At 41.5% G+C, this 19,831-nt stretch overlaps 2 protein-coding genes across 4 annotated transcripts in view; one reads left to right on the top strand and one right to left on the bottom strand.

The window, feature by feature from the left end:
- The first annotated feature begins 58 nt into the window (after window positions 1–58).
- NUDT6 (nudix hydrolase 6) lies at window positions 59–19,146 on the top strand. 3 transcript variants are annotated; one of them, XM_081077508.1, is made up of 5 exons: window positions 59–336; window positions 2,531–2,734; window positions 6,535–6,590; window positions 12,528–12,582; window positions 16,764–19,138. In XM_081077508.1, exons 1-5 carry the CDS (start codon window positions 108–110, stop codon window positions 17,159–17,161), a joined length of 942 nt encoding a protein of 313 aa, XP_080933634.1. In that variant the 5' UTR covers window positions 59–107; the 3' UTR covers window positions 17,162–19,138. The 3 variants fall into 3 exon arrangements, with proteins under 3 accessions (XP_080933634.1, XP_080933636.1, XP_080933635.1); XM_081077510.1 differs by lacking the exon at window positions 59–336 and adding an exon at window positions 731–824 and having other exon boundaries at window positions 16,764–19,124; XM_081077509.1 differs by lacking the exon at window positions 59–336 and adding an exon at window positions 738–1,159 and having other exon boundaries at window positions 16,764–19,146.
- The window catches only part of FGF2 (fibroblast growth factor 2), a gene marked incomplete at its 3' end in the record, with an annotated part of 45,472 nt that continues 43,233 nt past the window's right edge, over window positions 17,593–19,831 (bottom strand). Inside the window, exon 3 of the mRNA XM_081077511.1 lies at window positions 17,593–17,778. Coding sequence (XP_080933637.1) covers window positions 17,593–17,778 — 186 coding nt within the window. The remainder of the gene's footprint in view (window positions 17,779–19,831) is intronic.

Raw genomic sequence — 19,831 nt, 5'->3', positions numbered from 1 at the left:
CTCAACTCTGGGAAGGGTGGGGGCACTCTTCTGAAGTTTACGGTAGCTCCCTCCCCCGGAGCGCGGAGGCGGGATGAACTAGAGCGGCGGCCAGGACGGGCGCGGGGATGCCGCCTTTGCTGAGCGGGGGCTTCCTGCGAGTGGTGCTGGCCTGCGCCCGCCGCGCAAGGCTGTCGGCCGGGTCCCGCGGTTCCCATGGCGGTCCGGGTTGTGCGCGGGATCACCCTGCGGGCTCCGGCTGGCTGCGGGGCGAGCTGGACAGATTCGGGGGCATCTCGGTGCGCCTGGCGCAGCTGGACAGCCTGGACTCCGACGCCTTCCACAGGGGTCTGCAGGGCAAGTGTGCCTGGGCCGGGGGACTCCTGGGCCTCCGATGCAGTAACCCCCACGCTCGGCGCGAGTCGGGTACCGAGCGCGGAGCAGGCGCGCGCCTGACGGCCCCGCTTTCCCCCTGGGTGCCGGTGCTCGTAGCTGGGAGATCTCGAAGGGGTTGGGACAAGTGGCGACGGTCCCAGACTTTGGGGTCCGCAGCTCTAACGCCTGCTCCACTTGTAGTGCGTGACCTTCACCTGGGGCGGGTTCTGTAGGCACCGTGACCCACAGGAAGCGGGTAACAAGCGCGTGGGAGCGCCGCGGGGTCCGGTGCCTAACGCGTAGGAAGCGCTCGGTACGTTGGTCGGTATCATCACGTTAGTGTTCACTGTCACCGAGCTGTGCTTCCGCTGGGCACTTTGCCCAGACAAAACGTCCTCACGTTCCAATGCAGGCGGTGACAATGAGCGGACGCTGAGACGTGCCCCGTGGTGGTGTTTGTACGCGAATCGGTGAGCGGCTGTCGCATCAAGAACGTTTGCTTGTACTTACCCAGCGACAGGTCCTTTCTAAGTAACCAGGGAGGTGGGGGTGGATTCAGCTTTTCGTACGAAAACTCTCCACTCGTCGAGCCTCGAGTCCAGTGATAAGAAAGGAAGCTCGGCTGGAGGAGCCTTCACGTTCAGAGAGCCCCTGATTTGGTGGAATCGCCGGGTTTCCGTACTGCCCCCCCCCCCTCCGGGGTCCTTTGAGCTGAAGGCATGGCAGGGAAATCCAGCCGGGGAAAGGTCCTGCCACACGCACAGGAAACTGCAAATAACCTCTGTCCTATTGGGCAATATGGCAAGTGAGTAAATATGTGAATACAATCCAGCGCATTATTTCAGTCTTGAATCATCCGCATTCCCAAACTACCTACCTCTGCCCCTCATTTTCTCTTCCGATGGCGAATGATTGCTGATTCCCGCAATGTCACCAGTAGGAGAGTCAAATCAGTGTTCGTCCTCTAATGGGTGTTCCTATGTGAGGTTACCTACGCTTGTCACTTGTCGGTGACCAAACAGGTGATCAAAACTCCGGTGACCTCAGTCAGCAAGGCAAAGCAGAAGGGGGCTGGGTTTGGAGTCACACATCCAGGTTTCAAGTTCCAGGTTCTGCCACGGGCTTCCCCAGGCAGGAGGCAAATCACGGAAAATGTTTGCCTATCACGTTGCTTATGCGAATAATGCCAGCCCCAATTACTGGGTAGATGAGATCAAAGATATCGTATATGAAACTAATTTGTAAACTCGGAAATACCATACATTTATGTTTTAATAAAACAAATTCGACTGCACTTAGTGCTAGACACTGTTTTAAGACTATGGATTCATTTAATCCTCATAACAATCCTGAAGTAGGTCGGATTATCCTCATTTTAAAGATGATGGTGCTGAGGCACGGAGCTTTGTAACTTCCCCGGCCTCTAGAATCTGGTCTTGCTGAACCGTGCTGCCCCGAAGAGCTGGTGCTGGTTCAGTGATTGTGTCAAACAACACTGAATGGCATTGCCTATAAATAGAAACTAAAATCATCTGAGGATCCACGTGCCCCCAGCAAATGGCCTTCACACAGATCCCCACAGGTACTTTCACATGCTCCCCCACGCACCGTCTGTCACTGCTAGGTACCCTGACTTCATTTTCTAGAACTAGTATACGTTATTTAAAAACAAAGTTATATTTTAACCACTCTGAAATTTATAAACCCCCCAAAATTATGACAGAACTCTTAAAGAGTAAATAGAAGCCCGTAAATAGAAGCCCGTAATAATCGTTCATAAAGATTACAACTAAGACGTTAAAAGGAACAAGTTAAGATGGCATTTTATTTTGTTTAAATCAGCATATTTGTTCATTCTGCAACTATTGATGAACAATTATGTGCCAAGCATTGTGTCAGGTGAAATGAATATAAAGATCACAACTGGCCTGATACTATCGAGTCTGGTGGAAAAATCATAGAAACAAGGTGGTGACCATAAAAAAAAAAAAATAGTAGTTCCCATGCTACAGGCATGAAGAGGACATTTTGGGACCCTCTAACCCTCCCTCCCAAAAGTAGGGGAAATGGAGGCTTAAAGATGGCTTCCTGGAGGAGGTGACACCGAGATGAGGTTGAATTGATTCCGCTCCTCTCGTTGGAAAATATTGACAGTATTTTATGTTCTGCATTTTAGCTGCAGTACAGCAGTGGAGATCGGAAGGTAGAATAGCAGTATGGCTGCACATTCCCATCTTGCAAAGCCGATTTATTGCCCCGGCCGCTGCCCTGGGCTTCCGCTTTCACCACGCAGAATCGGATTCATCTACGCTGGCTCTGTGGCTGGGAGAGGGGCCCAGCCGGCTCCCAGGATATGCTACACATCAAGTGGGAGTTGCAGGTCAGTTTCTAACTCAGGACAATCAGAATGAGTTTCTTAAAGGTTCACCCAATTTCTTACTTCTTACAGCGTAGCGAAAGCTTGTTCTCGTAGAATGAGTAATTTGATGAAATGATTATCCATCCTCCTTGGGTCTAGTGCTACTGCTTTGAACAGATGAAGTTGGCCTTGTGCGTCAAAAGAGGGCAGCAGAGAGAAGAGGCAAGGTCAGCGGTTTTCCAAAGGATATGTTTGAACATGTTTTACACAGATAGTTGAACTTCACTACCCAAATAGTAATACTGAATTGGGATCGGGGAATAAACTCTTTGTGGTAAAACATATTAGTACTACTTACGTGAATTTGTAGAATAAAAGATAACTTTCAGGTTGAATTTAAAGTAAAGCAAACCAGTTTTTCAATGATTTGAACATTAAAGACATTTACATTGTTATTGTGCCAAACTGTTGTTTAAAATAGCATAATTTAAATACACTGTTGAATTTCCAAGTCACTGATTAGCTTCAGAGACATAGTCTTGAGAGAACACTTGCTTTAGGTTAAGGGTTTCTCAAATAGTAGAGTGCATGGAAATCAGCTAGAAGATTTGTTAAAGCAGAAGCTGGGCTCCACCCCAAGTTTCTGGTTCAGGTGGTCTGGGGTGGGGCCTGAAAATTTGCATCGCTAATAGTTCCCTGTCACTGTGGTTGCTGCTCATTCCAGGACCACTCTGAGAACGGAGATTAAGAACATTCCTAGATTTCCAGCAAAACTAAAATAGTAAAGAATCTTTATGACCTAAAATAAAAGCAGCAATGCATATTAATTAGTAATTTAATCAACAATAATTGTATTTGCCTTCATATAACTTATAAGAGTTTTTAAAGGTAGCCTGCATCTGTGAAGCCTTTTAAAGGAGTTATTCAGAGATGGCTAATGTTTTTTGTGTCCATGGTCTCACTCCCCTGTAGCAAGTCGAGGCACTCGGAAGCTTTCCACTCAGCTCTACTTCAGAAGATGACGTGAAAAAATGTGTCGACAGCCTCCCACTTCATTAGAAAGTCCTACAGATAATGACCCATTCATTGGTACAGACTGAGTTTCCAGTTATTAGCACAGAATTGGTACTGTGTACATAACGTTCCCTATGAAGGACTCGTTTATAACTAAGTACTATATTTTGGATTGTAGTTAAGATATGCCAGAGGCCTTCAGGGAATGAGAGGAACTTGACCAGAGTCTTGAAGAATAAGTAGGATTTGAAATGGCTGTTTGGGGTAGAGACGAGATAATGTAAGAAATTGTTCTGGAAAGGGACAGAGTTCTTCAGGTGAAGAGAAAATAGTTGACATTTGAACAGAAGGTAAATGTGACTGGTGAAGGGGACCAGGACCCAAAATAAGCCACTTTGACACATTGATTATTTTGAGGTGAAGATGATGGAGAAACAGCAGACACAGGAAGGGTTCTGACTCCCCCTTTCTACCTTAGTGCAGGGCCCAAGTCTCTCAGACCAAGAAGAGAACATTCTTATCACCAGAGATGTACAAACCGACATTACTAAATCCTCCTATTCCATTAGTTTTCCCCATGTTTCCTTGTCACTTTCCCACAACTCACTTCCCCCAGCCCAAACCCTTTAGTCTTATCACATCTCCACAATTGATCACTCTTTGTTAAAATTGTCTAACTGCTTTTCTGGGCTTTTCATGTCTTTCCATCCCCTCCCCAGGCCATGTGAAAATATTAACGTCAAATCAAATAGGTATACTTGTACTTCATTTATCTGTCTTCTGTCAGTTCCACCCACGGGCCCCAGACACAGACCCGAAGTGGGTAGAGGAGGAATCTCCCCTCCCTGCTTGTCGCCTCACTGGCTGCTCACCCTGCCCGCACTTGCCCAGACCTTCTTTTTACTAGGTCTTTAGAGCTGAGCTTTCTGCTCAGGAAGCTCCTGACCGACCTCTCTAAAGCAGAGTCCTCCCACGTGCCAGTCCCATAATCCTTGACCCTTTTTACTCAGCTGTGTTCCTTTCTAGCACTTACCATAATCGGAGATACTATTCCATGTACTTCCTTTCCCCACAGTAATAGAAACTCAGTGAAAGCAGGGTATTTTCTCTCTTGTTCACCACTGTATCCTCAGGCTAACGACAGTGTCTAGCATAAAGTCAGTGCTTAACAAACACTTCCTGAATGAATGGTTGCGTAGGTCTCTACACGGCCAGTCTCTGAGAATACAGCTGTGGTGTGGTGGGGGCCCTGTGGCAGTGAGAAGGCCTGCTGGAATCCAGGCCTGCTGGCTGTCAGTCTCAGAGCCGCGTGAACTTGGGCAGGCAGAGTGATGCATGCATTAGGGATTATTTTGGGGAACACCTGAGGGAATGCACGTAAAGCACTTCCCACAGTACCTGGCTAATGGTAATACAATAACCTGTTTAATCCCTGATCTCTTTGGATTTAACTTTTACGTCATGACCAGCAGGGGTCGCTCGCACTGTGCTTTAGGGATGCTGCTTGTCTTTGGGATAGTTGGCTCTTGTTTATAGTAGTGATTTCATTAGGGACAAGTTCCATTTGATTATTAAAATTTAAGAGTAGGTTTCCTTGGCATTTCATTGGCATTCTATCCCCTGTAACGTCCCATTAAACTATAGTTTACATTTCCTAATAGAAGACAACTTGAATGTTAATTACGTCGAACTTAGTGGTTTTCCTTCTTGCTTCAAAATAATAAAATGTGTTATAATTTCAGAGAAAATGGCTCTTGTGTTACACATACCTATCCCCTTTTACATTCTATCTCTGCACCTTCTCACGTTCTATAGAATTTATTTTGTTTGTTGGTCACCCCCTCACACACACACCAGCTTGCGAGCCCCATGAGGACAGAGAATTTCGTTTTGCTCACCGCTATATCCCTAGCACCTGGAAGAGTGCCTGACATAACAGGAGCTCAATTAATATACTATATGTAGAACCTATATGTATTCCATATAGGAACTCAATCAATATTAAAAGGATGGATGAATATGTAGAAAATAGCTTTTCAGCAATATCTTCCCACATTATGTGAATACAGATATTTTTAAGTTATAGCATTTAATGGAACCTAATACAAATCATCAAAGTATCATAACAGACCCAGGATTGCCCAAGGAGAAATAGAAAAAAAAATTATTATTGAGTTCCTAACATCTAGCCAAATACCTAGTGTACTGGGCAATGCATATAATGAATGAAGAAATAAAAGCAATGAACTGGAACTTAAAATATACAGAAAATAAAGAAGTATTCCAAAACACGATAGTGGCATGTTACAAAGTCATGTACATACGTGGTAAACAGATTTCAGTGCTTTAGGGGGGTCGTGAACCGAACATTGAGATGTTTTTGATTTGGGCCATCACATATTCTGTACATAGTGATTCAAGGAACAAAAATGAAAACAGAAAAGTCAACTCACTTTTTCAATAATATTTTGAAGCACTTAAAATTATCTGGGCACTAAAGTAAACACTTATAAAAGGGTCGAAAGAATAATTATTTAACTGTGTATCATCAGGAAGAGCCAGTCTAGAGAAGCTTTGCAGATGATTATATACAAGTCAGCATGTTAGGACCATCAGTGGTTAAAAGAACCTGGATGACGGAGCAAGAAGCTTCTTGCTGGAGGAAACTTATATCTTCAAGGAGGAGACGGTATTGAACCAGGCCTTCCAGGATGGGGAGGATTTTAACAACCACAGATAAGAGTGTGGAAGGAGTCTAAGATGAATTAAATGAATATTTCCTGATTATCTGTTGTTTCTCCCAACAGGAGCTGTATTTGATGAAAATACTAGAAAAATATTGGTCGTACAAGATCGAAATAAAGTAAGTTGCTTCTGCTTTCTAAATGTTCAATTCTCTCTAGAGAAAACTAAAATGTAGAAATTTTGATATGCTCAAAGAATTACGGAAAGATATTTTAAGTCATTTCTAAGCAGTTATGGGTCATTTGGATATTCATTTAATCCAAAACGTGTTTCTGCAGGCTTTGAAAATGCCAGGGTCATCTCACTGTTGCTATTATTTTGTGGCTACAGGAAAATTAGAAATGGCTGTGTCTGATTGGGAAGACAACTCTGTTTCTAACAGACTATCCAGATATTCTTCCATTCCTTCAGCATTCATGCAGTTCCTACTCTGAGCCAGGTGCTGAGACTACAGAGGTTAATAAGACAATACTCTGAAGTCCTGCATCCTACTATTTAGGAAAAACAGTCATGCAACAGACGGTGACAGTTTCCTTTGCCTTTAAAAAGCCCCTAAGACTTCTCAGAAGAGGTGACAATTAATTGGTTCTTGAAGAATGAGTAGCTTACTAGGACAAAAAAAGGAGGGGGCTGGATTGCGTATGTCAAGGGCAGAGTTCAGAAAGGAACTGACATGGTCTTGTAGTCCCTTCAGGTTGCTATAACAATAATACTGGGGTTTTTTGTGGCTTGGACAACAAACATTATTTCTCAATTATGGGTATTGGGAGGCCAGGATCAGGCGCCAGCAGAATCAGTGTCTGCTGAGCACGGCTTCCTGGTTCGTAGATGTCGGTCTTCTCTGTTTCCTCACATTGTGGAAGGGACAAGGGAGCTCTTGGGATCTCTTTTATAGGAGCACCACTCCCAGTCATGAGGACATAACGCCCTCCAAGCCCCACCTCATACCTTCACACAGGATTCAACATATGAATTGGGCAGGGATGGGGTGTGCACATTCAGTCCCTTGCACAGTGTGGAAGTCATGGTAAAAAATTCACTGTGGCCAGGAGTGCAGGGAGGGGTAAACTACGCGACCTGAGAGCTAAATTGGACACAGAACGTAGAGAGCCTTGTACGCCAAAATCAAGAGTAGAGGAATCTAGAACCAACAAAGATTTCTAAGAGAAGTAGCCTGCTTAGAGGTCAGATGTTTTCACGCTCACTCAGGAGTATAAGTAAAACTGAAAGAGAATAATTATTTTGATACTTTCAGAGACTTCAATAAATATTGGTGGACAAAAGTCAAACATTTTTTTCCATTGTATGTTTTTAAATTTTAAATGCCTGTTTGTGGTGATAGCCGAAAGCAATATCACACGTTTCCAGAAATGCGATCTAAAAGCATTCTCATAGTTATCGCTTGCGTAACTTTCGAAGTCTTGGTTAAGGCAGGATCTCTGACTCGGACTAAGCTTTATGCACAGAAACGTATTGAGTACCTACAGTAGTGTTGAGTCTGGCTGCAGTGAGTCCCTTCTTCCTTCCCCTGCCTTGCAGTCTGTTGGTGGAACCTAGAAGGGAGTCTTTGGCAAAGCAGAAATTGGTTAGCGTGACCCCAACTGCAGCATCGCTAGGCAGAGCACAGAGGGTGGGTTTGGAGCTGAGACAATAACATCATCAACTTACCCGAAATGCACATTCTCAGGCCCCACCCCAGACCTGCTGAATCATAATCTCCTGGATGCTGCTCAGCAGTTTGTGTTCATAAGCCCACCAGGTGAGTCAGGTGCACGGTCAAGTTTGAGAACCACTAAACCAGCACACTGGGCTCTGGGCTCTTCTACCTGCTGATTTCCGAACTCGCTAGCTATTGGTTCTTAAAGCTTGAGGAAGTGCTGCTTCCAGAACCTAGCTGTGTTCCTCCTGTGCTTCTGGGCATTTGTGATTGGCAGAAGCTAGAGACAAAGTCAAATTACGTAAGACTGGTTTCTTTATGGATTAAGTAGAAATGATACTCCTCCTACATAGGGTGTTGATTTCAATTTTTACGTTATAAGCGGAGATCAATCTAAGAGCAACAAAATATGAAAAGTGAATATTCACGTGTAGTTCAGTATTATAATAAGAATATAAAGTGAGAGACTATATCATATTTCATTTCTATAATTGTTTTGGTGGAATTTAAGCATTAATGATGGCTATTAACCATAAACAACTAATTACCGTATTCCCAGCCATTGAGCCCGTTTCTCTCCTTTAAGAGCCTCCCTGTCCCCAGGAATTAGCGGCACGGTTTGTTGCAGAGGAAAGCTTCATCACAAGCATATGCACTCAAACTCAAACACAAATCTAAACTGATACTTGAAACAGGTCCTTTTTCCTTTCCTACCCATATATTGCAATCCTTCGTGCCCCTGCCCCAGGATTCTGAGAAATAGAAGACCCAACAGTGGCTTGATCTTGTAAACTGGGTGCTAAAGAGCCAAATTCAGGGTCAGAACCTGTTCGTTCATTCACTAGGCGTTACCGACTTCCTATGCACACTGTGTTGTCGGCTGTTCTAAGCCCTGGGCAGATATTCGTGAACAAAGCAAAGTTTCTTTGTCTGGAGCTTTTATTCAAATAGTCAACTATTTGTTGACGATACAAATAGTCAACAAACGAATAAATATAAGGTGGTGGAGTTATTAAGAAAAATATGGTGCTACAATGACTGGGCTTGCTGTATTGTGCATTAATTTCTGTATGCCTCGCACCTCGTACTCAATAAATTTTTGTTGAATGACTGAACAAACTAAGAGATCCCATGGTAGCTTCTGTCCCTTTGGTAACAGTGATAATATTGAAGCTAATGTATTACCTACGTACAGTGGCTCTGAATTCTGAAAATAGTAGTAGCATTAAAACTAGTGAAAATAAAAGGTAATCAAATTTGTCACCAAACTGGAGAAAACGGAGAACAAGAAGGTCAAACAGTAGGAGGGAACGAAAATGAAGAGGCTGGCAGGTTGCTACCCTTGTTTTAGATTCTGGAGATATGGCTGAAAAAAAATTAGTAGTCCTTTGGGGGTTCTGTTTACACCAACTCCTGGTTAGGATTTCAGCAGCCACGCCCGGGAAGGTCCTGAAGCTAATCATCTGTTTAGGAAAATGGATGATGTCTGTGGGGTTGAGAAAATAATACGAAAAAGGATCAGAAAATGAATCATTCCTAGTCACCCATTCTAGAAATCCTAAAACAAACGAGTTTTTCTTCAGGACAAACTTTAAAAGACAGTGCTATTAAACTTGAAATTGTTTTAACAGAGAAAAGTATCTCACACTCTGTATCTCTGAAAAAAATGCATTAAAAATAATACTTACCCTTTGTTGATATGCAAACTGCCAGGAGGAGCTTCACAGGATAAATGACAGCCTTATGTCATCCACACTTGTATTTTCCATTCATTCTTACAACCACGCACACAATTTACTCACAAATTTGTAGGAAAAATTTGCTATCACATTCACCATTCCAAAACATGATGGAACCACTCTAAATATGGTTTAAAATCCTGCATTTTCATAAGCTAAAAGGATACTTTACCTTTTGTAGTGTGTAAGGATCAGATACGCTTAAGGAACTAGATGACCTCACCAAGTCAAATCAGAGGGGGGGCATATATGTAAGTGCTGAGTAGCCCCCAACAAGCCCGAGAACTTTAAGGAGTATCTCTTTAAAAAAAAAATAGTAAAAATCTTTTTTAAGATTAGAGGGAAAAGGATCATAGAATTTTACACTTGAGGCATAGAGATGTTTTGTGTTCTTTAATAGGAAGGGAAAACAAAGATGAAAACAGATATAGGCAACATTCAACCCCCCCCCCCTTACCCTTTCCTCAGTAATTTTTCCCTCATGAAATAATGTACTGGAAAGATGGAATAATAGTACATCACAAGCAAAATAATACATCTCATGTCAATCAGAAGATTCTAGATAGGGAACTCACAGGCAACAAGGAAGATACAAAGACGTTTGGTATCAAAATAGATTTTAGTTGCAATTCTCAAGATCTAGAGGAGTGAAATCTAAGAGATTCTGGTTGAGTTTACATAGAACGTTCCAGTGAGGTTTGAAGGAAGCACAAGGTGTATGAAAAAGTGGTGTACAGTAGTAGTTTAGGATCAGTGAGAACAAGCAAACCGACTTTTAAAATTTCTTAAAAGATGGATAGAATCAACTGCCTGGATTTTGACCCTGAGTTGACTACACACTTGCTTTTGTTACCCCAGGAAAGTTATGAAATCTTTTGTGCCCTCAGTTTCATCACTTCTAAAATGGGAACAATAATAGTCCCTCATGGGTTACTGTAAAGTTGAAATGTGTGTAATTCTTACCAAAAACTTTTAGCAGCTTTTGGAACACAGCGAGCATTCAGTATACGTCACCTAATAGTTATCACTGTTCGTTATATTGCTAAATCCAGTTAATGGGAGTATTCTTTAATATTAAAAAAAGGTGAGAAGACACAGTCATCTCCACTGATCAGATCTACATTCACCAGGTTGTCAAACCACGTGACTTAGGTCTCTCCACCTGCCACTTAGACTGCAGGAGCGAGCTTTTTCTGGGGGAGGAGGAAGCTCTTTTAAAAACAAGCTCCTTAAACCTAAGTGATGCCAGAAAATATCACAAACTACTCACCAGCATAAAAATAAACTTAACTTTTCCATAGCTAAGGTTTATGAAATACATTTCTGTGAGCTGTTTTCAATCTTTACATCTAGCATGTGTCCCTTATGATAAGTTCGTATCTCCAAATTTAATCACCAATCAGTCTCCAATCATTTGTAGTCAAGTCTAGGTCAAGATTCTAAAAATTGACCTTCATTGGTTTGGGGGAAGTATTTATATCTTTCATTAGAAATATAATTTATGGTAATGAAGTCTAATATCCTACTGGAAAAAAGACCACATTCATTTCTGTGGAAACAGCTTCTGGACCCATTTCAAAATGGAATCCCAAACACAGCGCCTTAATGTAGAGATATACTTAGAGATATATTTCTACACTAATAAAATAAAACATGCGTTATAAATTAATCTCAAGTCTGAGCCAGACGCGGAAGGGTGGAAAGCCTGAATTCTGTACCCACATGATCAACAGTCTGTGGAAACTCTGGGAACCATGCCACTGGTCTCCAACCTAGCATAGTTGGGAAGTGACACACTCTTTAAGAAGCACAGGAAATGAGACGGTCACAAAGCACACCAGTAAAAGGTCCATAAACTTAGTTTTATGAATGAAGAGTATAAGGTGTCCCGGCTCCACGCTGCAGCACCTTTTATGAGTATGTCCTGATTCCTCATTCTTCAGTTTTTGTCATGGTGATAGATAGAACAGAACTCTAACCATTTCAGCCATAAAAATATTGTCCCATGCCATTTCATAATTATTTTTAATCAAAATTTTCCATGTTTATCCCATTCCAAGATTAGATCTTCCCACTTGCCCCTCCCCACCAAAAAACAGGTATACAAAAGGCCGCAAAAACTTTATCAATTTTATTCACACTACCCATGAAAAGAAATTACAGTTTTACATAGTCATTAACACATAGAACAAGAGAAACCTTAAGATTAATATATCTGATTAGACACACAATACAGAAAATAAATGTGAAATTAAAAATAGTATACTTTAGTGATGAAATTTATACTGTATTTCTACTTATTTATAGCAGCATCTGTAAGAGTCCTCTATTTACTTGTTAATAGTTAACTAGCAGCACAATTTTTTAAATTACACAAATTCAGTAGATGTTTCCCTCTACTGTTTCATTCATACAGAATCCATCACTTGAACCACACATAACCACTTCTACTTCTCGAAGAAAACGGTGGGAAAAGACTTCATAAGTTACCAGTTTTCCCCCAAAAGAAAGAGGAGTGAGGAAGGAGACCAAAAAAAACTTTGCATGCAATTACCAAAAAATAAAGTCTCAACCACTTTAACCACTTATGTGGACCTTCACACATGTGTGTTAGTGAGTAAAAGCCATGTTAACTTTACTTTTTTACTTTATACTGCAGTTGAAAAATATGTGGAAGTTTCCAGGAGGCCTGTCGGAGCCTGGAGAAGATATCGGTGTGTATCTGACAGATTTTTATTTGGCTTGAAAATGTTAAAGAAATTCATGTGCTTACTTTCCTGCTCTATAGTTGAGAATAAAATTTAAAATTTTCTAACTGGTTCAGACTAAGTCAGAAAATTTCAGAGGTTACTTCAGGACTGATATAAAATTAGCTGATTATACTCAATTCATTAGTATAAATAATACCATTAGGAGCATTCCACCTATTCTGTTTAGGACTGCTTCTTCAGCAATTGGTTTGAAAATCAGAAACGTTGGATTTTTATATCAGTAAATTTTGGCATTAAGGGTTAGTTTGGATATAACTAAAACTGTTGGGAGTAAACTATGAGAAAACACACATTCTTGGCTATTTCAGCACACAACTATGAACAGTAACTTTTAAATGAACTTTGAAATAAATATGAATTATAAAATCAGTTATTAGAGCAGTGGTGATGTACTTCTTCTCTTTATGAAAATTTTATCTACTTTTTATTTTGAGTAGCCAGGAAGCCAAGACATAGAGAAGTGTCTCATATGAGAAAGTCTCAAATGAGAGATAACTCCTTAAAACTTACTGAGCTCAATATTGAAGACAGGGAAATAGGAAATAAGCTAAGAATTCTACAGGAAATAGATGAAAGAATAGAAACTGAGTTTGCCAACCTATCTCTTACATCATTGGGTCAAATGCAGTCCTTATTACAATAAATCAATAGGTAACTCATTTGATACCAGCATTATTTATCCATGACTTTCCCCTCAATATGCACGCTCCTGTTCTCTTTAGCCAACATTTATATGAAGACAATTTCCTAAATTATCTTTAAATATTTTATTCAAAAAGGTACATATATCTGAAACTAGACTTTTTAAAATGTTATACAGATTAAAATGCCCTATACACAGTATATAGCCAACTCCTAACAACCAATAAGTAAATTGACTACATTCAGATACATCCATAGCAAATTCTGATGTTTAGATTTTTATTGACCTTTTGCTTAGACTCTGCTAGGTCTTCTGTTGAAATAGAAGAGGATTTGGTAGTGGTGAGTTCTGGAAGAGAAAGCCATTTATTCTAGAACATCTAATTACCTTACACTACCCTTAGGTGATATATGAGAACATGTAAACTAGGCATGCTTCTGTTTACATCCTTAGCCCATCTGTATTGGGCAAAAAGCAGTCCACAGGAGGTTTGTGTAGCTTCCTCTTCTGACTCTTGCCTTCTCAAATGAATTGACATTTTTCATTTGAGTTTTTCTGAATCTTCTGAATTTTATATATATTTAAATGCAAGTGAAGAAACACATTTCCAAGCCAAATATGTATCATTTTAGGCTTAAGTGTCCTGAGAGCCTTTCAAGTCCAGGTGGTTAAGAATTCACTATTTTTTAAAGTATTTGTGATTGTCACAGTAACCCACCTATCCAGAGATCATACATATGCCTCAACCATCTGGAATTAAGAAAAAAACAGCAGTCGGCCTTACTTCCATGGAATAGTATAAATTAAAGCTTTGCCTTAGAACTGATATAACCCCAAAAGCAGCTGGAAATGCTAACTGACAGTAGAGGTCTGACTCTATATGAGGGTGTGTCTGTTCTGTAGTACAGTTCAGTAACAGATTCTTCTTAATGACGAAGCCAAATCAGCCAAGCATTACTTTATTCTAACCCTGTATTTAGGAAGGTACTATACTTTAGGAAAACTGCCCTCCCAAATGTGCAAGCATCTATATTGGCTCATAAGCAGTAAAGACTAACTGGGAAGCACATTTGTTCGGAATCCTTCATTCTTCAATAGTACTAAGTAGGTAAATGAAGCACGATTCTCCATAGTGTTTAAAAAAAATTAAGAGGAGCATATGCAAAATGGAATGCAATCCTCAAGCTTTAATGTAATATAATACCTGAAGAGCAACAGGTATCTACAAAGTTAAAAATGGAGAAATCGCCTTCCTAAAAAACTCTCATGACTACTGACAGAGGAGAAGCCCTGCATAGCCGAAGGACTGGAAAGTAGTGGGGAATGGGGGGGGGGGGCTGCTCAGAGTCAGAGGGAAACTCCAGGAAAACCCACATTCTGCATAATTTTTCCTATTGGTTGATTTTGTTTCCACCTAATGCTATTATTAAAATTACAAAATAGAAATAACAAATATAAACTCCCTTTCATTATTGTCCTGTAACTAAACAAAACACTATGGCTGACGTATTTAAATCTGTCTCTCAATCAGCAAAAATAAAAACATAATCCTCTTGGTTTTTCCTATGTTCTTCAAACGTATAAAACAGTCAATGTTTTTTCCGTTTAGCTTACAGTACATTAAAATAATAAAGGTACAACAGAGTAAAGCACTCTTTCCAGATAAAAATTTTAAATTCCTGGTGGATGGCTGGGGAAGAGATTCCCATCAGAGGGGGAAGGGCTCCCTCATATCCTGGGACAAAAGCACTTATTTGCTCATTCAGTTTTCAGTCCTACTCACTGCTACGCTGACCCAGGTGAAAGTGATCAGAGATCAGACTCCCCAGGCAGCCCTGCTACATACGGTGACTGCAGAGCAGAGCCAGGCCCGCGGGCTGTCTGGCCCCTCTGCCCCCCGCAATACAGGAACAGGCTAGACTCTAAATGCCCAACTCTTGATTAGTGGTACTAAACGCTAAAAAGTTCCCCCCACCCACCCACAGACACACAGTTATTTTTCAAAGCATTTAAAGAATAAAAATATTTAAACAGTCATTATGTGAGATCAACAAATGACATGTCAAATTTAAGAATAGTGCCACAATCTTTAACAGACTTAATAACAAACGTGTATTATACGCCAGACTGAAAATTATTTCTCTTATTAAGTTTTCCTTCTCTTAACATAAATTCTTCTTTTATATTTTCAGTTTAAAAATGTCATTTCTAACCATGGTTAATCTATGGCAAATCTCATAAGGGAAGTGGGCATGTAGTTAAAAAGGGCAGACAAATGTCTTACATTTCAGAACACCGTCCTCTTCCTGTGCATATTATATTTCCAGAGCCATTTCTTAGGAAGAAAACCAGAGCGTGTCCAGGGAATTGGGAAGACAGTCAATGGCAGAGCACTCGGGAATGGCGACCGTTTCCTTGCCTTCCTCTCCCTTGTCTAGTCTTCACCAGTAAGACTTACAGAGAAGGCACATATAATTTACTCTGTGACAAACAAGAAAACGGAGGCCCGAAAGAGCATTTGAACAAAAAGCTGTGCAACTGTGGTGTTGCCCAGCAAGCTGGGCGAGGCAAGCAGCTGTTTGAAGGGCTTCTCAGGGGCACTTTGGTGACAATGACAGTCTCACAGAAGTAGGGAAAGCCCTACGTCTGGGGATATTTAGTAAAAGCAGCCACCCAAATATGTTAATGGCAGTAAAATCTTGCCCCATAAATTTGCATATTATTGGAAAATCAACCTCATGAAATGTGAAAGCCCTGTTGTATTATGAAATTCTGCATATGACAAGTGTTGTGAAAACCTCTGATGAAGTGACTGCAGCATCTGGGTGTTGGAGGAGTAAGTCCAAGTTCTCTGGAATCTCAAGAAACATAGGAAATGCCCCAAATTCCCCTAGTGAGACTCCATTAACAGGATAAGGGCTAGAGCTTAAGCAAAAGGTTAGAAAGGAATCTGTTCCGGGATCTCAGAGGCTTGACGCACCCCGCCCTCCACCCCGGAGAGATTCGAATCATTTCAGAGTTGCGTACATTCTACACTTTCGTAAGGAAAAAAGGATCACTCCTCTCAGTACTGATATGTACAAACGTAGGCAGTGTTGACAGATGATGAGAAACAGGATAATAATGAAGAAATACGGAGGAATATTAACTGCAGCTTTGCAACCCATGTTTTCAACCTCTGGGAATTAGAGCAGGAAGAGGTTTAAAATACGTATCCTCCAAACCATACAGGTGGGTAAGCCCCCAAGTAGCAGCCAAAGAAATGTTCACTATTTCGAAAGCTTCTTAGATGTACAGTGGTAGGAAAATGCTTTGGTATGTCAGGAGGTCCAGAAGGCAGAGTTTATCTAGAGAACTTCCCTTGCTTAGGGTGAGGTTTAGCATTTGAACCTTTAGATGATGCTCCTTGAACTGAAAACCCTTGCTGACCAGACTCCCACAAATGTGATCCCACTGATCTGCACGTCTGTGTGTCACGTAGGAGACACGGCAGTCCGAGAAGTTTTTGAGGAGACTGGTATCAAGTCCGAATTCAGATCGGTCCTGAGCATGCGGCAGCAGCACGCCCAGCCGGGGGCTTTCGGGAAGTCGGACATGTACATCATCTGCCGCCTCCGGCCGCTGTCGCTCTCCATCCATTTCTGCCAGCACGAATGCCTGCGGTGCGAGTGGATGGAGCTCACGGAGCTGGCCAGCACCGAGAATGCCACCCCTGTCACCAGCAGGGCTGCTCGGCTGCTGCTCTACGGGTCCAGGGAAGGGTTTGACAAGGTCGATCTGACGGCAGAGGAACTTCCGGCGGTTTACACAGGCTTGTTCTATAAACTCTATCACAGGGAACTGCCAGACAGTTACAAAACGATGGCAGGGCTGGACTAGATTCATATTTACATGTTTAAATTTGTAAGTAAATGGTACACGTGGATTAATGAGTACCGTATGATGAGAGTAGTGGACATTCTGGGTTAACTAAATATCTGACCATAATTTTCTAATGTGTAGGAGTGCCAGGAAGAAAATCTGTAAGTGTGCACATAAGCCTCTTCTCAAATGAAGCAAATGTATGAAAAGACTGTAGCTGTAAGTAAGCTTCACTGGATAAAGGCAAGTGCTATCTATCAGGTGGAAGGAAGTTTTGTTTTTCTTTACTAAGGCAATGGTTACATATTTTACTATTAGATAAAAGGTTATCTGACCAGTTATCCAAACTGAGCAGAGAGCTGTACACATTTTCTCCTTTTTTCTCACTAACACATTTCTAAAATATACCTCTTCTTTCATGTGGAATGAGATCAGGTGTCGCCATTAGATCAGCTCTTAGCAGACATTGGAAGAAAAAGTATAGCTTTCTGCCCAGGTCCTGTTTTGGGTCCAAGTTTATATTGCCCAGTTCGTTTCAGTGCCACATACCAACTGGAGTATTTCCTTGAGCGGTAAGTATTGTAGTTGTTAGATTCCAGTCGTTCAAAAAAGAAACACTCGTCCGTAACACATTTCTGAAAAATAAAGGAAGAATTAGTAATTATTATTATCCTTTCCATATTAAATATCCATGACAGGTCCCTGCCCATTCTGCTCTACCTAAGCTCAGCAGGACAGTCCAGCCAGCAAGACTGACACACTCTAACTCGGCAGAAGGATGCCAGTAGTTCAGGTACAGGGCAGCAAGGGCACCGATGGGATAGGAGCCACACTGACTCAGATCTGCAATATCCACGAACATGGCTTTCAGGGTCCCCACAAAGAGGGACACCAAGTAGCACACTACACTTGGGGATACCAAAGTATGGCTTCCAATTAGGTATTTATGGTCGATCCTCCCTCCTCCCAGGCCAGAGGCAGGTAACCAGTCAGGGGTCATTGTTACTCTTCCAGGGACACGGTGCTGGAAGGGCAACCTTCCCCCTGAAAAGGAGTCTGAATACTGTTTTTCTAGTCGCTGATGTTTCTAAGGAATAAAAGAGTACTGTACAGAAAACAGCCAATGTATATAATGCCCCAAATTGTATTGGAACGTTACACATGACTGGCATTCTCAAAACACTAACAGATTCTGGCAGTTTCATGGGAGGGAAAACTATGCTGCCTTTTTATTTCAATCCAACTATTTATGGGGGAGGCAATAGCTAGCTTTACAAATAGCTGGATCTGGAAATACTGTTCCAAGTAATGAAGTCTAATAGGCTACCATATTATTTCAGATACATGTTCAAAAATCAACTTCACAGGGTGGCACTGATGATACTTACTGACCTCTGAGGTCAAAGGGTGGGGAATCAAAACATGATTTATTCACTTTAAGTAAAGAAAGGAAAAATCATTTATTTTTCATATTACAATTACAGATGGGTGCTAGAACGATAAAGTCATATAGAAAACCATATAATTTTACACATTTATATCTCCACATATATTTAAATACAACATGTACACATAGAAACATGACATAAACCCATGGTTTTGTATGTATGAATATACCAGATTCCCCCTATGTCTATATACTGAAATCTAGGAAATTTCAGCATTGGGAAAACCTGCATTCGGAAAACATGAATCATTTCTCAGATTCTTTGGTTCCAAGAGAAACTAAACAATGACACAAACTGCCAGAAAAAACATAAGTCAAGAAAACAATGAAAAGAGCTGGTGTAACTGATAACCGAAATAAAAAGTGAAGGCAGAGAGAGACCTCACAGTGGACAGGTGTCTCAGTGAGGGCAGGACAGCAGGTCTGGGGTCGGCTTCGAGAGATGAGAATGTTACTGCGTATTTACTCGGCTTCATGTTATGACCATTGTTAACTGAACTGTTTAAAACTGAAATACAAAAACTACGGAATTTGCTCATTTTTTTTTCAACAAATTACTCATGAAGCAACTTGTCTTTCTGATACAAATGAATCCCTAGCCTTGTAGAGAAGCACTGCACAAGGTCCCAGCTCTGTGACCCCTGGACTGTTGTGTGTGGCTCAGAAAGATTCAAAGCTGGTCACCGTGAAACACGTCCACAGACTGAACCCCACGCCACCTCTGGCGAAATGGATGACACGTCTTGTGTTGACTCAAGTCAAACTCGGTTACTTTGTCAGTTTTCAGTGCCATTGATAAAAATCTTCCACTTTCCCTATTGTAGGTTTAAGGTCAGGAGTAGAAAAGTGACAGAAAGCAAAGAGTGAGAGGCAAAGTTGGAGCCACCACAAAGATGACACGAAGGGTCTAACACCCCAGAGCAGACCTACCCACATCACTCAGTCATCAGGACCCTGATATGCTCATTTTCTGGTGCTCTGTCAACTTCCAGGGCGCCCCACCTTGCTAGCTGGCACCCCTACAGTGCCTGGCCTATGGGGATACATGCCATGCCAATAATATTTGCCTTCTCTGCCAGTTCCTACTATTTCACAGAAAAGAAACAGTACAGGGATTACGTGGACAGTGCATCATGGAACTCACAAACTGTTTCTTACAGAGGTTACTTGTACCTTTACAAAAACAGGAGGGAAGGAAAACTTGCATCTGTGCCAGGTGCCCAGACAAGTAAACTTACTAA

The sequence above is a fragment of the Rhinolophus hipposideros genome, assembly GCF_964194185.1.
Source record: "Rhinolophus hipposideros genome assembly, chromosome: 16".
NCBI lineage: Eukaryota > Metazoa > Chordata > Mammalia > Chiroptera > Rhinolophidae > Rhinolophus > Rhinolophus hipposideros.
This window is presented reverse-complemented; position numbering and strand designations above follow the sequence as displayed.